General features: G+C 42.1%; 1 protein-coding gene across 6 annotated transcripts in view; it reads left to right on the forward strand.

The window, feature by feature from the left end:
- The first annotated feature begins 674 nt into the window (after window positions 1-674).
- The window catches only part of TBC1D7 (TBC1 domain family member 7), a 26,178-nt gene continuing 12,624 nt past the window's right edge, over window positions 675-14,228 (forward strand). Inside the window, exons 1-5 of one of the 6 annotated variants that reach the window (XM_032247683.1) lie at window positions 675-933; window positions 2,306-2,425; window positions 4,360-4,440; window positions 7,999-8,186; window positions 12,553-12,690. In XM_032247683.1, coding sequence (XP_032103574.1) covers window positions 2,314-2,425; window positions 4,360-4,440; window positions 7,999-8,186; window positions 12,553-12,690 — 519 coding nt within the window. In that variant the 5' untranslated portion in view covers window positions 675-933; window positions 2,306-2,313. Of the gene's footprint in view, window positions 954-2,303; window positions 2,426-4,359; window positions 4,441-7,998; window positions 8,187-12,552; window positions 12,691-14,228 lie in introns of all 6 variants that reach the window. The other 5 variants (XM_032247680.1, XM_032247681.1, XM_032247682.1 and 2 more) reach the window with 5 other exon arrangements.

Raw genomic sequence — 14,228 nt, forward strand, 5'->3', positions numbered from 1 at the left:
CAGATTGCCGTCTCTAGCAACAATCTAGGAAGCTGAACAATAACTTCTGTTAACAACTGGGCCCAAATGGCCAGGACTTAATAACTGAGAGCTTTCTTAATTTTTGTCCTTGCTTCCAAGTTACGACCAACCGGAGAAAGGCAAATATGCCCGCCAACCAATCCCTACGATGCTCCACTTCCAGGGAGCCGCCTCCAGCCTCCGGTAAGCGCACACCGAGCCTTCCCTTTTGTCCACCCTAAAGCGTCCCCACTCCTCTGCCTGCCATTGCGTCCTTCCCCAAATACATGGGACAGTGGCTGACGCCTTTGCTTTTCATGTTCGGTTGGTCTTCATTTATTTCCACATACCCAGGGGGTGGGGGTGGGGGTAGAAAAGCAGCAAAAGCAAAACCCGGGTACTGCGGGCACGCAGGTTAAGTACGGCCCAAGGGCTCGGGTCTCCCCTAGGCAGGAACCTCGAGGGCTGGAGACCGGAACGCAACCCAATCACGCGCCTTCGGACGGCCGGAATAAATGGTCACGAGATTTTGCGGGGTTGCAAGGGGCCGGTGCTCAGCGCGGGAAAATGTACACCAGTCCGGAGGCGAGTTTAGTCCTTCATCCAGTGGGGTTTCAGGAACTAAGCCCGACCTTTCCGGAGTGAGGGTGGAGCTTCCTGCACGCGCCCTCTGCGCATGCGCCCGCCCAGTGCCCGCCCCTCGACGTGCAGTTCACGTCACGTCCGGTGGCGGCGGCGGCAGCTGTGCTGAATTTTGCCTCTCTGGCCGGCGTGGCGCGCGCAGGTGTCTCTGGTGTCCCGCCGCCTCCTTCCTTCCCGCAGGACCCACCCCTCCTGGCCCTGGGTCCCAACGGTGCTCGCCTGCCCGCCGGTCGGTCAGCGCCCGGGGCACGGCGTCCTCTGCTTCTCCCGGACTACTTAGTCTCAACCCGGGTGTGTTTCCACTACTAGAGGTGAAGCATCCATCAGTGGAACCTGGGGTCTTGGACCAGGGTGTTTTTACTTTTCCCATTAGGTGGACGCTCCGGGCCAGGAGATATCATTTGCAAGATTTCCTCCGAGAGGAGGCCTTTGTCATTGTAGTGCAATGTAAGAATGGGTGTCCTTAGACACAGGAACTGACCGTACGGTCATGCAACTGTTTTGGATGCTTTAAAAAAAAAATCCCCACACTCATTACGCGTTTTTTTGCTTCTGACTTTTTTATTTTTAAGACATCTGCTCCCGAAAGCTCAGGGACCCTTAGAATTTCGTTTTCTAAACGAATCCTAATGTTTCCTGTGACGGAATCGATTCAGAGGATATCTTTTCAGTAAGGAAGGAAACCCTCCCCTGCTCCCTGGGGATGTCTCAGGATTCTTAAACCTAAAGATTCACTCTTTGTGCACAGACGCTGGAAGCATTTGGGTGAGGCAGTGCAGTGCTTTTTGGGAAATGCATCACGTCCCTTCTGTTTTCGAAAAGCTAATCTAACTTGGTCTTTTTTTTTCCTCTTTTTTGGATGACTTACCGCCAGTATTATGGAGGTTAGTGTGAAGGAACCTGAGGCCACTGAGTTTTTTTGAGTTCGTGTGACAGATTTTAAATCGTTTTTCTGTGTTCTACTCTGACTTTGGGATCACTCTCAACCGGCTACATTCTTTACCCTCTTCTGGTTATAATTTAATGTTTTGTCTGTTGTGGGTTTCGAATTTTGATAGCAACCTTTGATAGAACTGTGTTTAAAAGATAAGGGAGAATCTCGTGGCTTTTTACTTTTATATAACTTAATTTTTCATTTCACAAAATGCCCATAAAAAAACATAGCTAAGCAAAAGAAGGAAAATTGTAATCATCTAGAATCCTACTACTTAACTATTGCTAACATTTTGCAATAGTTTTAAAATTCATGTTGTTTGTAAAAAACAACAAATGATATAGTGTATATTGTTCAAGTATAATTTGCTTGACGTATCTTGCCTGGCTTCCCATTTCACTTATTTTTTTCTTTGTACATTTATAATAGCTACAGAATGCTCTATTGTGATAGGCACTCATAGGTATAGTGGGAAACTTAGTGCATAAACCTTGTGCTATCTATTGTAGCAGCTCAGCGAACTTTTAACTTATATCTTAGTTTTTGGCCAAGATGCATAGGTGAGATGGTTCTAGAACTGAGTAAAAGGAAAGATTTAGTATTGAGTCCTATGCAAGGGCGCATCAGATTTATTGAAAAGGTAGAGAACATCATTGACAATTATTCTCTTTGTTTCTAGCCTCACTCTTCCCCCTTAATCTCTCTCTTTTTATCTTTGTCTCCTCCAAGAATGAAATATGACTGAGGACTCGCAGAGAAACTTTCGTTCGGTATATTATGAGAAAGTGGGGTTTCGTGGAGTTGAAGAAAAGAAATCATTAGAAATTCTCCTAAAAGATGACCGCCTGGGTGAGTATTATGTTTAATTAAGCTCATTGGTTCCCAATCAATTCCACATGTTCTGAAGTAAATATCTTAAAAGACATACAGAAGCATTGGTTACTTGCTGTATTTTTTAGTAACGTGGTGAAGCGGAATGGTGTATTTTGAGAAAAGTTACAGATTTTTCAAATTTATATTTGACTGAGAGTCAGAAGTTTTTGAAATGTTTCTTAAAGTCAATAATATTTTTTCTTCTGTTGGACCCATATGTTTTCTTATATTACCTCGGTAAATTTGCTTCTGGGTAAATTTGTAGTAGCTCTGGTCATGGTTTTTGTTTTTTTGTTTTGTTTTTTTGACTGTTACTGAGGTTGGAATGCAGTGGCGCAATCTTCGCTCACTGCATCCTCCACCTTCTGGGTTTAAGTGATTCTCTTGCCCCAGCCTCCCAAGTAGCTGGCATTACAGGCACACGCCACCATGCCTGGCGGGTTTTTTTTTGTTTGTTTTATTAGATACGGGGTTTCACCATTTTGGCCAGGATGATGTTCTCAAACTCCTGACCTCAAGTGATCTACCCACCTTGGCTTCCCAAAGTGCTGGGATTATAGGCATGAGCCACCACGCCTGGCCCATGATTTTCTTTTATGGAAATACTAAGACTGCGCTGTATATTGACATTTTAGTTTATTTTAAGCCAGTATTAGTAAGATCTTTTGTTGACTAAAGTAAAATAAACTGAACCGTAGTTAAAGATAGTACTTTATTGGCCGGGTGCGGTGGCTCAAGCCTGTAATCCCAGCACTTTGGGAGGCCGAGGCGGGTGGATCACGAGGTCAAGAGATCGAGACCATCCTGGTCAACATGGTGAAACCCCGTCTCTACTAAAAATACAAAAAATTAGCTGGGCATGGTGGTGCGTGCCTGTAATCCCAGCTACTCAGGAGGCTGAGGCAGGAGAATTGCCTAAACCCAGGAGGCGGAGGTTGTGGTGAGCCGAGATCGCGCTATTGCACTCCAGCCTGCGTAACATGAGTGAAACTCCGTCTCAAAAAAGTACTCTATGCCAAAAAAGATAGTACTTTATTGGCATAGAGTACTTTTAAAGTTTGTGAAACATTTCTCACCTTATCTTTGCTCTTCACTGTACTTGCTTTAGTATGTCTGGTTTTCTCCTTTGATAAGTAGAGGATTTGAGGGTCAGGGAGGTAACTGTACTTTATTGGAAAATGCAGGGATTTGAAGGCTGACTGTACCACTTACTAGCTGTGTTAGTTTGATAAAATCATTTAACTGCTTTGAGCTTCAGTTTCTGCGTTTTTAGAACAATTACTACCTGACAGGCTTGTAGTGTGAATTAAATGAAATAAACCCTGTAATTAGTAACTACCGATAATGTTATAGAAAATGTAGTAATATATGCAAAATGCATCTCCAATGCTGCAAAATGCAAATTGTTTTTATTTTTATTATTTTGTTTAGACAGAATCTCACTCTGTTGCCCAGGCTGGAGTGCAGTGGCATGATCTTGGCTCACTGCAACTTCTGCCTCCTGGGTTCAGGCGATCCTTCTGCCTCAGCCTCCTGACTAGCTGGGACTACAGGTGTGCACCACCATACCCGGCTAATTTTTGTATTTTTAGTAGAGATGGGGTTTAACCATGTTGGGCAGGCTAGTCCCAAACTCCTGACCTTTACTAATTCGCCTGCCTCAGCCTCTCAAAGTGCTGGGATTATAGGCGTGAGCCACCATGCCCAGCTGCAAATTGTTTTTAAATAACTTAGTTGGTAGAAGTCTTGGGCTAGAAATCAGGCTAGTATTGCCTCTCCTAAACTTACCATGTGGTAGATATTCTCTGAAGAAATGTCTTAACTGTTCTTTCAGTTTTAAAAATGAAATGTGCTTTGACATACTGTGATCAGCATGAAAAGCTTCTAACTATGTTTTCTTCTTCCTCTAGATATTGAAAAACTTTGTACTTTTAGTCAGAGGTTCCCTCTCCCGTCCATGTACCGTGCATTGGTATGGAAGGTGCTTCTAGGTATGAGACCCAGGAGTTGGAAGATTTATCTTCAAAAATAGTGAATAATGGGATCATTTGCTATTTATCAGAGAAAGGAGAATTTGTTTAGGCTGTTTCCTGAATATTGAATCTTCCCCAGGAGATTCAGTTACTGCTTACTATTTTCTCTTCTATTATTGATACTGTAGGAAGAACAATACTGTTCTTCCCAGATCTTGTCTCAGGAACATACACTATTTTCTCAGACAAGAAATAGTCTTGTCTCAGAAAATAGGAGACAAGATTAGGAGAAAAGAGAATTGGTTTAGGCTTTGCTATCAGCTGGGGAACCTGGAGGAAAATGACCCCTCTGGGACTCATTTTTTGCATCTATAACATGAGGCTTTTGAGCTAAATGATTCCTAGGTTTTAGCTCTAAATTTGTAAGGTTTTGTGAATCTCAGCTTTAGCAGTATAACTTCCTAATGCGTCAGAGAGGAATTGGAGACTTAATACTCCCTAGAAGTGTGAATGATTAAATTCCGGTGGTGTGAGTGGCTGAATGAGAAGGAAAACTGATCTTACTTAGTTTCTGTGGAAGAAAACGTGAATTAAGTGCTATGAGCAACTGGCAGTATCCCTTTTGAGCCCAAGATTTTCTTTCCCCTATCATTGCTGAGCCTGCTGGAGCATATAATTCCTATCCATTACCATCCTCCTGATCTTTCTTAGAAAAATATTTTTAAGTTTGTTAACTGTAAGATAGTGATGAGGACTAAATTCCTTGAGGAATATAAACTATGTGCCTTATTGGGCATCCCTGTGTGCCTATCAGTAGGCTGAGTAGTTTACATAGATTATACATAGTACATAGTAGAATTCCCCTGTGAGGCAGGTATTGGTATCGTAATTTTACAGGTGGGGAAAATTACTCTCCCAGGCTAAATAACTTGCCTAAGGCATTATAGCCTGTAGTGGCAGAGCTAGGATTTGAGCTTACATTTGTGGGACTCATTTGACGGTAAGATAGGTTGTAGACCTCTTTCTTTCCAAAATATATCTTTTCAGGGCTTGAAGAGCCTGCAGCCCTCTCTGATTATATAATATGGAGGTAGTGAGGGAATATAAGTGGTGCTAGAAAGCCTTCCTTAATGACTTTTTGTTTTTTTTTTTTTTTTTTTTTGAGATGGAGTCTCATCCTGTCACCAGGCTGGTACAGTGGTGCGATCTTGGCCCACTGCAACTTCCGCCTTCTGGGTCCAAGCAATTCTCCTGCCCCCTCCTCCCCCCTCCTGAGTAGCCGGGACTGCAGGCACACACCACCACGCACAGCTAATTTTTTGTATTTTTAGTGCAGATGGGGTTTCGCCATTTTGGCCAGGATGGTCTTGATCTATTGACCTCGTGATCCACCCGCCTCGGCCTCCCAAAGTGCGGGATAATGACTTTTTTGCTATGCATCGTGGCTGTCTCTGCACTTTTATGTTTGGTAGGTCAGTGTGCAGTTACAGTCTGGAGAAGTGGTGACAACTATTTTAGTTTTTCCTAGAGTACTTTTCCTTGAATTTTACTGTTTCCATTACCTTCTGGGGTACATTTTAAGTAGTAATGTCAACAGTGCCCATTTCTGCTGGGAGGTGCTATGTGTCTATTAATAACTCTGGTGGAATTAATGGGAGTTACACAGTTTTGTGTTGGCCTACAGCCTGCCTGGCTTATTCATCACTTCTACTCTTCTTACCTTTCTTTATTATGTAAGTCATAGTTATTTTTTGAGGAAAAGGCTCTGGAAGCTTAGAGCTGTTGTGCTGTGTAGGAAACAGCCTGACTCTTCTTAGCACAGAGTTTTGATTACTTGGGGATCTTTTAGGATCAGCTCTTAGAAACCAGGTCCAAGAGTTAACATGCTGCCTCTAGCACTACGATGAGGGTTCGGTTACAGCTGTTTAACCTGTATTAGCCGAGATGTAGGAGACACTTTTCTGGAAGCCTGATACACAGTCTCATAGCTAGGATAATTTTTATTTCAGGGAAGAGAACATTTAAGCAAGTTTATTTCTAACGTTAATGTGGTATCATGTTAGCTGCTATTGTTTTTGTTTTCCAGGGTGTTCTCTAGAATACTAAACAGGTGGTGGTTTGCACCAAAGAGGGATTCATAGTCAAATGTACTGGCTAACACTTAACACTAGCTTAGTGTTTGTCAAGTACTCGTCTAAGTGTTTTGTGTATATTGATTTGTTTATTCATCTGAGCAACTGTATGAGATTAGGTATTATTATTCTCATTTTTCATATGGGGAAGCTAAGACACAGGGAGATGAAGTAATTGCTAAAGGTCACCACCCAGCCAGTTAATTGTAGAGCTAGAATATAAAAACAGGAACTTTGTTCCAAAGTCTGTGCTTCTGTAGAGCCTCATTAAGTTTAATGAAACTAATAAAATGGTTGGTTTTTGTTTTGCTTTGTGGGTGTTTTTTTTTTTTTTTTTTTGAGACAGGGTCTTATTCTGTTTCCCAGGCTGGACTGCAGTGGTACGATCACAACTCACTGTGGCCTTGACTTCCCAGGCTCAGATGATCCTCCCACCTCAGCCTCCCACGTAGCTGGGACTACAGACATGTGCCATCACACCTGGCCAATTTTTTGTAGAGACAGGGTTTCACCATGTTGCCCAGGCTGGTCTCGAACTCCTGGTCTCAAGCAATCTGTCTGCTTCAGCCTCTCAAAGTGCTAGGATTATAGGCATGAGCCACCATACCTGGCCTAAAATGTTTTTCTTTATGGCAAAACTCAGAGCCATGAAAATTCATTGTCATCATTTCCCCAATCTGTTTGATGATGGCGTTTTAATCTCTTGGGGCTAGCATTTTGTGAAGAAGCATTTGGTGTAATGCTTATCTATCCCATTTCCTGCCTTTGACAGATGGGGATACAAGTGCCCAGGAAGACAAACACATTTGAGAGTCCTAGTGTTGTTCAACCTGAGGCTAGAATCCAGGATGGCCAGGCTGTCTAGTGGTTTTCTCAGAGCCATTTTGTTTGTTAAAAAAAAGATATGACACCATATTTAAATGGGTTAATGAGCTTAATATGTCACAAATGTCATGTAAGGTGGCCTCACCAATGAAGATTAAGGACTTTTGTGGCCTGGAGGATAGGATGCTAAGTGAGCAATTTTAACTATTGAGGAAGAGAAGGATTCAATGAGCTGTTGGTGGTGCGAGATGTAGGGGCCAAGTACAAAGACTAGGGTGAGACCTCCAGGAGCTAAAGGCAGCCTGAAGCTGCTATACATGAAGTTAAACCATTGTTTAATCTTGAATGTATGTGGCGCACTTACTCAAGGTCTTCGGCAGTGTTATTTCATTTTTCTTTCCTATCAATGATGCATCACCATTCAAACATTGATAATATTTCACGTTTAAGATTGTTTTATAGTGAGAATTTCTAAAAGATTCTATGTGGTACTTAAGTATCTGTGAATTCTAGCCTAATTGTGATGGGTTGCTTCTCACAGCATCTTCTTTGATAGAGGAGAGATTTAGAGTGATGGCTCAGTCTTTTGCTCTTTTTTCTTTCTTCCTGTTCTCTCTAGGAATCCTGCCTCCACACCATGAGTCCCATGCCAAGGTGATGATGTATCGTAAGGAGCAGTACTCGGATGTCCTTCATGCCCTGAAAGTCATTCGCTTTGTCAGTGATGCCACACCTCAGGTTGAAGTCTATCTCCGCATGTATCAGCTGGAATCTGGGAAATTACCTCGAAATTCCTCTTTTCCACTGGTTAGTGGTCACTTTTGCCTGACAGTAAGCTCAACTCTAGACTGTCCCATCTTGCCAGCCTTTGATTCCATCATGTTTTGCCTTAAAAACTTTCAGTGACTCCCTATTGTTATTAAAATAGAAGTGACAGCCGGGCACAGTGGATCACACCTGTAATCCCAGCACTTTGGGAGGCCGAGGTGGCTAGATCAGAAGGTCAAGAGATCAAGACCATCCTGGCCAACATGGTGAAAGCCCATCTCTACTAAAAATACAAAGATTAGCTGGGCGTGGTGGCGTGCACCTGTAGTCCCAGCTACTTGGGAGGCTGAGATAGGAGAATCACTTGAACCCGGGAGGCGGAGGTTGCAGTGAGCCAAGATCGCGCCACTGGACTCCAACCTGGCGACAGAGTGAGACTGTATCTCAAAAAAAAAAAATAATAAAATAAGTGACGCATCTTTACCTGGCATTTGTGGCCACGTGCATTCTGACCCAACCTTCTTTTTTTTTTTAATACATTTCATTTTGAAGTAATTTCAAACTTCTAGAAAAGTTGCAAGAATACTACCAAGAATTCAGATATACCCTTTACCCAGATTCTCCAGTTGTTAACATTATGTGCATCTGCTTTGCTTTGTCATTTAAAAAATATACGTATGCACATTTTTTTCCTAAATCATTTGAGAATAAGATGCAGACAGGATTCCCTATCACCTCAGATTCCTTCAGTGTACACTTCCCCTGTAGATAGCCATAGTACAGTCCTCAAAACCAAGATGTTAACAAAGATACAACATTAACATCTAATCTACCAACTCCATTTGAATTTGGCCAATAATGCCCTTCAAAAATAAGGAAACAGTCAAAGTTCTGGGTGAGGATTGGATCCTGGACTAGGCGTTGCGCTGGGTTATTATTGTATTGCTTTGGTCTCCTTTGACTTGAGAGAGTTCTGTCCTTTCTTTTTTTCTTTTTTTTTTTTTCTTTTGAGACGGAGTTTCGCTCTTGTTACCCAGGCTGGAGTGCAATGGCGCGATCTCGGCTCACCGCAACCTCCGCCTCCTGGGTTCAGGCAATTCCCCTGCCTCAGCCTCCTGAGTAGCTGGGATTACAGGCACGCGCCACCATGCCCAGCTGATTTTTTATATTTTTAGTAGAGACGGGGTTTCACCATGTTGACCAGGATGGTCTCGATCTCTTGACCTCGTGATCCACCTGCCTCAGCCTCCCAAAGTGCTGGGATTACAGGCTTGAGCCACCGCGCCCGGCCTGTCCTTTCTTATCTTTCATGTCTTTGACATTTTTGAAGGGCATAATCAGAGGCTTTGAAGAAAGCCCTCAATTTAGGTTTGTCTGGTACTTCCTCCTGATTAGATTCAGGTTATTCATTTTTTGTAGGGACATCAGGTAGGTGATGCTGTGTCCTTCTCAGTGGCTCTTATCAGGAGGAACATCGTGTGGATTTGCCCCTTAAGAGGTAGTGTTAACTTGGATCACTTCGTAAGGGTGGGTCTGCTGGAGTTTTCCACTGGAAATTTCCCTTTGTAATTACTATTTCTCTTTGTGGGGAGACACTTTAAAACTGCTCTATAAATATCCTATTCCTTATTAAACTGTTCAAAGTATTCTCATTTGACGATTTCTAAAAAATTTTTAACTTTATTTTTAAGTAATGTTGGGTATAGAAAAAAAGTTGGAAAAATAGTACAGTGTTCTCAAATACCTTCACCAGTGTCCTCGAATGTTACCATAAGGTAATGATCAAAACCAGAGAATCACAATACTGGGAGCCACTCTGTAGACCTCATTGGAATTTTGCTGGTATCTCACTGATGCTCTTCCTCTGCTCCAAGATCCAGTTCCAGATCACACATTACATTTAGCTTCCATGTCTTAGTCTTTGATCTGGAACAGTTCTTCAGTCTTGGTCTTTCATGACCTTGACATGTTTGAAAAGCACTGGCCAGGATCGCATTTCTCAATTTGGGTCTGTCTGATGTTTCCCCATGATTAAACTCTGGTCATGCATTACTGGCAGGAATACCACAGAAGTATGGGACTCATTACTAGTGCCGCTAACTTTGATCACTTGGGTAAGATGGTGTCTGCTGAGTTTCTCTGCTATAAGGTTACTATTTTCCACTTTGTAATTAATAAGTAACTGTGGGGAAGTACTTTGAGACTTGTAAATAGCCATCCACTAATGATTCTTGCCTGAACCAATTTTTACTGTGCTGGTGGCCAAATGGTGATCTAACTCCCTCATTCTTTCTGCATGTATTAGTTGGCATTCTTCTCTAAGAAAGAGTTTTCCCTTCTCCTTTATTTCTTTATTTATATCAGTATGAAATTAAAGTGTTATTTATTTGGCTAAAACAGTGAATTGTTCAAATGGATTTGCTGGAACACTTTCCTGTTTTACAAAATTTATTTTTATTGCAGATCCTTTTTTTTTTTTGTTTAGTTAATGATGGGGTATCCATGGACAAACTTTAGAGCCAACAAAGATCATTTATATTTATTACATTTATCAAGAGAGAGAAGGTCCCTAAAAATAATTGGAATAATTTAAGCAGTCTTCTTTACATTTCACTTACTGGCAAAGTGAAGTTGATAGTACTACACAAGATCTTAAATTACGTATCAAATTAAATTAGATAATCTGTTAGTTCAAGGAATGGAGATGATAGGGTATAGGTTCCCCTCATCGCTCCTCAGCTTGTCTGTGTTCCAAGCTGAGACACCTTTACTGTGGCCTCAGGCAGGCATGCTTGTGAATGTGTGTTTTAGGCTCTGCGGCCCCACATCTCCACAGTCATGAGCCCCATTGTGTTAGTCTTTTTTTTGGTTGCTTATAACAGTGTACCTGAAATGTGATAATTTATAAAGAAAAGGAATTTATTTCTTACAATTCTAGAAGCTGGGAAGTCCAGGATGCAGGGGCTACATCTGATGAGGGCCTTCTTGCTGATGAGGACTCTCTGCAGGGCCCTGAGATGGCACAGGTTGTCACATGGCAAGGGGGCTGAATGTGCCAACATGCTTACCCAGGACTCTCTTCCTCTCCTTAGGGAGCCACCAGCCCCATTCCTGTGATAACCCATTAATCTATTAATTGACCCAAAGATGAAGGCAGAGCCCTCATGATCCAGTCACCTCATAAAGGCTCCACTTCTCAGTACTGCCACATTGGGGATTAAATTTCAATATAAGTTTTGGAGGGGACAGATATTTGAACAATAGCACCCACTTAGTGCCCACTCTGCTTCATTTTTTAATCTGTCAGTAAGAGTGTGCGGCAGTGCTCAGCACAGGGCCAGGAAGGACTTGGTCCTATTCCCTTGACCTGTCGGTAGTCAGGAGCAGTCAGTGACATGCCACCTTTGGGGGTGCCAAGCACAGTGAGCAGGACTGCAAGGGAGTCCAAGAAAGGAGGTTTTCCTTTCCCTTTTCTTCTGCTTGTTTTCCATTCTCTTCTGACACATTAATATGATGCTTAGAGATAATTTATTTCCAGTGATTGTAATTCTGTTTTTCTTGACATTTTATAGAATATTAACAAGTTGAAAGAAGGGCTTAGAATGAAATAATACATTAAAATAAGAGTTTTGATGTAACTCAGTACTTTCTAGGGGAAACTATGATACTTCTTAGCTTCTTTTTAATTTTAAAATTCTTCAGCTGTTAAATCCTAGATGAAAATATAAAGCTTTTTGTATGTGGTATGGTGTTTGAAGACAAGAGGTTTTCAGATAAGGTTCCAGTTTTTCTAAGATTTCTGTGTTGAAATTTACCTGAGAGTTTACTTTCACATTCTGAGTATTGACACAAGGTTTGAGAAATGCCATTCTTTTGATTCCTAAAATTCTGATTCTAGGAACATTTTAAATTTTTGCTGCTTAAGCTAGAACAAAATTCTAAAGGTATGCATGAATGCTTTGAAATCAAATGCTTTAAAAAGTCTTTTTGGAGTTCTTCAATATTTGCGAATTACTGTGCTGAAAAGTGTCTCCAGTTACTGTTGGTGCTATTTATTATACCCTTTTCAAATACATTCTCACCTTGTGATGAGAATATTTTTGGGTGGAGGGAGCCAGTGACTTGCTTATGATTTATGCGGACTCTGTGATGGGCTTAACATTAGAAGCTGGAGAGTCTGTACAGAAACCTGGTCATTCATAAGCAGCACTGATCCTGTGGTTGCTCATCCTTTTCTCCCCCTTGCTCCCCTCTTCAGGGGTGGACTCTGTGCTTTTTGATCCCACTTTGATTTATTAATGCAGCCTTTTCAAAATTTAGGGAGCAAGATTTCATTTTTTATTGAAGAAGTACGTATTCCTCTCTTTCACTGCCTTCCTCTTGAGATTTATTATTAATCTTTCAGGAGCCAGAAGATGAAGCATTTCTTGCTATAGCTAAAGCCATGGAGGAAATGGTGGAAGATAGTGTCGACTGTTACTGGATCATCCGATGCTTTGTGAACCAATTAAATACCAAGTACCGGGATTCTTTACCCCAGCTGGTGAGGGGGTTTTGGTTTTTGTTTTTGTTTTGGGTGGGGGGGGGGCGCTATTGAAGAGTGAACAATGGTAGTGGGAGTCTTCAGGGAGTATTTTAACTCCTGGTGCCGTTATAATTATGGATAACCCTTTGTAGTAGGACTCAGCAAATGTTTTCTTTAAAAGGTTGAATAATCTGTAAATATTTCCAGCTTGGTGGGCCAGATGGTCTCTATTGTAACCACTCACCTCTGCCGTTGTTACACAAAAGCAACCTTAGACGATGCATAAAAGAATGTTCCTGGCTGGATTTGCCCTGCTGCAGGCCATAGATGGCCAGTCCCGCTCTATAGTATTCCTTATTCTGGTCTAGAATCCGCTGCTCTGGAGTAATTCCTCTGTATTCCATATTCTGGTCTAGAATCCGCTGCTCTGGAGTAATTCCTCTGTATAAGTTAAGGTTTTCATTTGACTGTGTATAATGGGAAGCCCAAATACCAGAAGCTAAGAAGTTAGGCAGTGCCGAGCTGGTGCTGCAGAACCACAGTGTGGACAGGGCTGCAGATGCCTGCCATTTGGTTCCAGCGTTTGCAGGCATGATCTTTCCACTTGTGCTCACAAGATGCCTCTTGGACCAGCGGCCATGACATCTGTGTTCTGGGCAGGAGGAAAGGGAAGGCAAGGATAAAAGCAAAGGAGTAAGAGGGACAAGCCATCCAAGTCTGTGGCCCATTAGGCCTTCCCTCTGCATGTACAGTTGATCTTTGAGCAGTGTAGTGTTAGGAGAACTGACCCAAACCCAGCATAGTTGATACTCTGCATATAACTTTTGACTCCCCTAAACCCTATTAATAATTTATTGTTGACTGGAAGCCTTACTGATAACATAAATGGTTGCTTAACACATATTTTGTACATTTTGTTTCCGTTTTTGTTTTTTTGAGATGGAGTCTTATGCTGTCACCCAGGCTGCAGTACAATGGCATAATCTTGGCTCACTGCAACCTCTGCCTCCTGGGTTCAAGTGATTCTCCTGCCTTAGTCTCCCAAGTAGCTGGAATTACAGGTGCCTGCCACCACACTTGGCTAATTTTTGTGTTTTTTTTGTAGTAGAGACGGGGTTTCACTACAAATGTTGGCCAGGCTGGTCTCGAACTCCTGACCTCAAGTGATCCACCCACCTTGGCCTCCCAAACTTCTGGGATCACAGGCGTGAGCCACAATACCCGGCCACATATTTTATTATATGTGTATTCACTATATTCCTGTAATGAAGTAAGCTAGAGAAAAGAAAATGATAAGGAAGATAAAATATATTTTCTATTCATTAAGTGGAAGTAGATCATCAATAGGCTGAGCAGGAGGGAGAGAAGGGTGGTCTTGCTATCTCAGGAGTTGGCAGAGGTGGAAGAAAATCTGTTTAAGGAGACCTTTGCAATTCAAACCCATGTTGCTCAAGGGTCAACTATACATTAGTGACCAGGACTGTGTCACTTGGCTGCCCTGTCTGCAGTAGAGGCTGGGAAATGTATATATGTATGTGTGTGTGTGTATATATATA

The sequence above is a fragment of the Sapajus apella genome, unplaced genomic scaffold (assembly GCF_009761245.1).
Source record: "Sapajus apella isolate SASKATOON/1434 unplaced genomic scaffold, GSC_monkey_1.0 scaffold63, whole genome shotgun sequence".
In the NCBI taxonomy this organism is placed as follows: domain Eukaryota; kingdom Metazoa; phylum Chordata; class Mammalia; order Primates; family Cebidae; genus Sapajus; species Sapajus apella.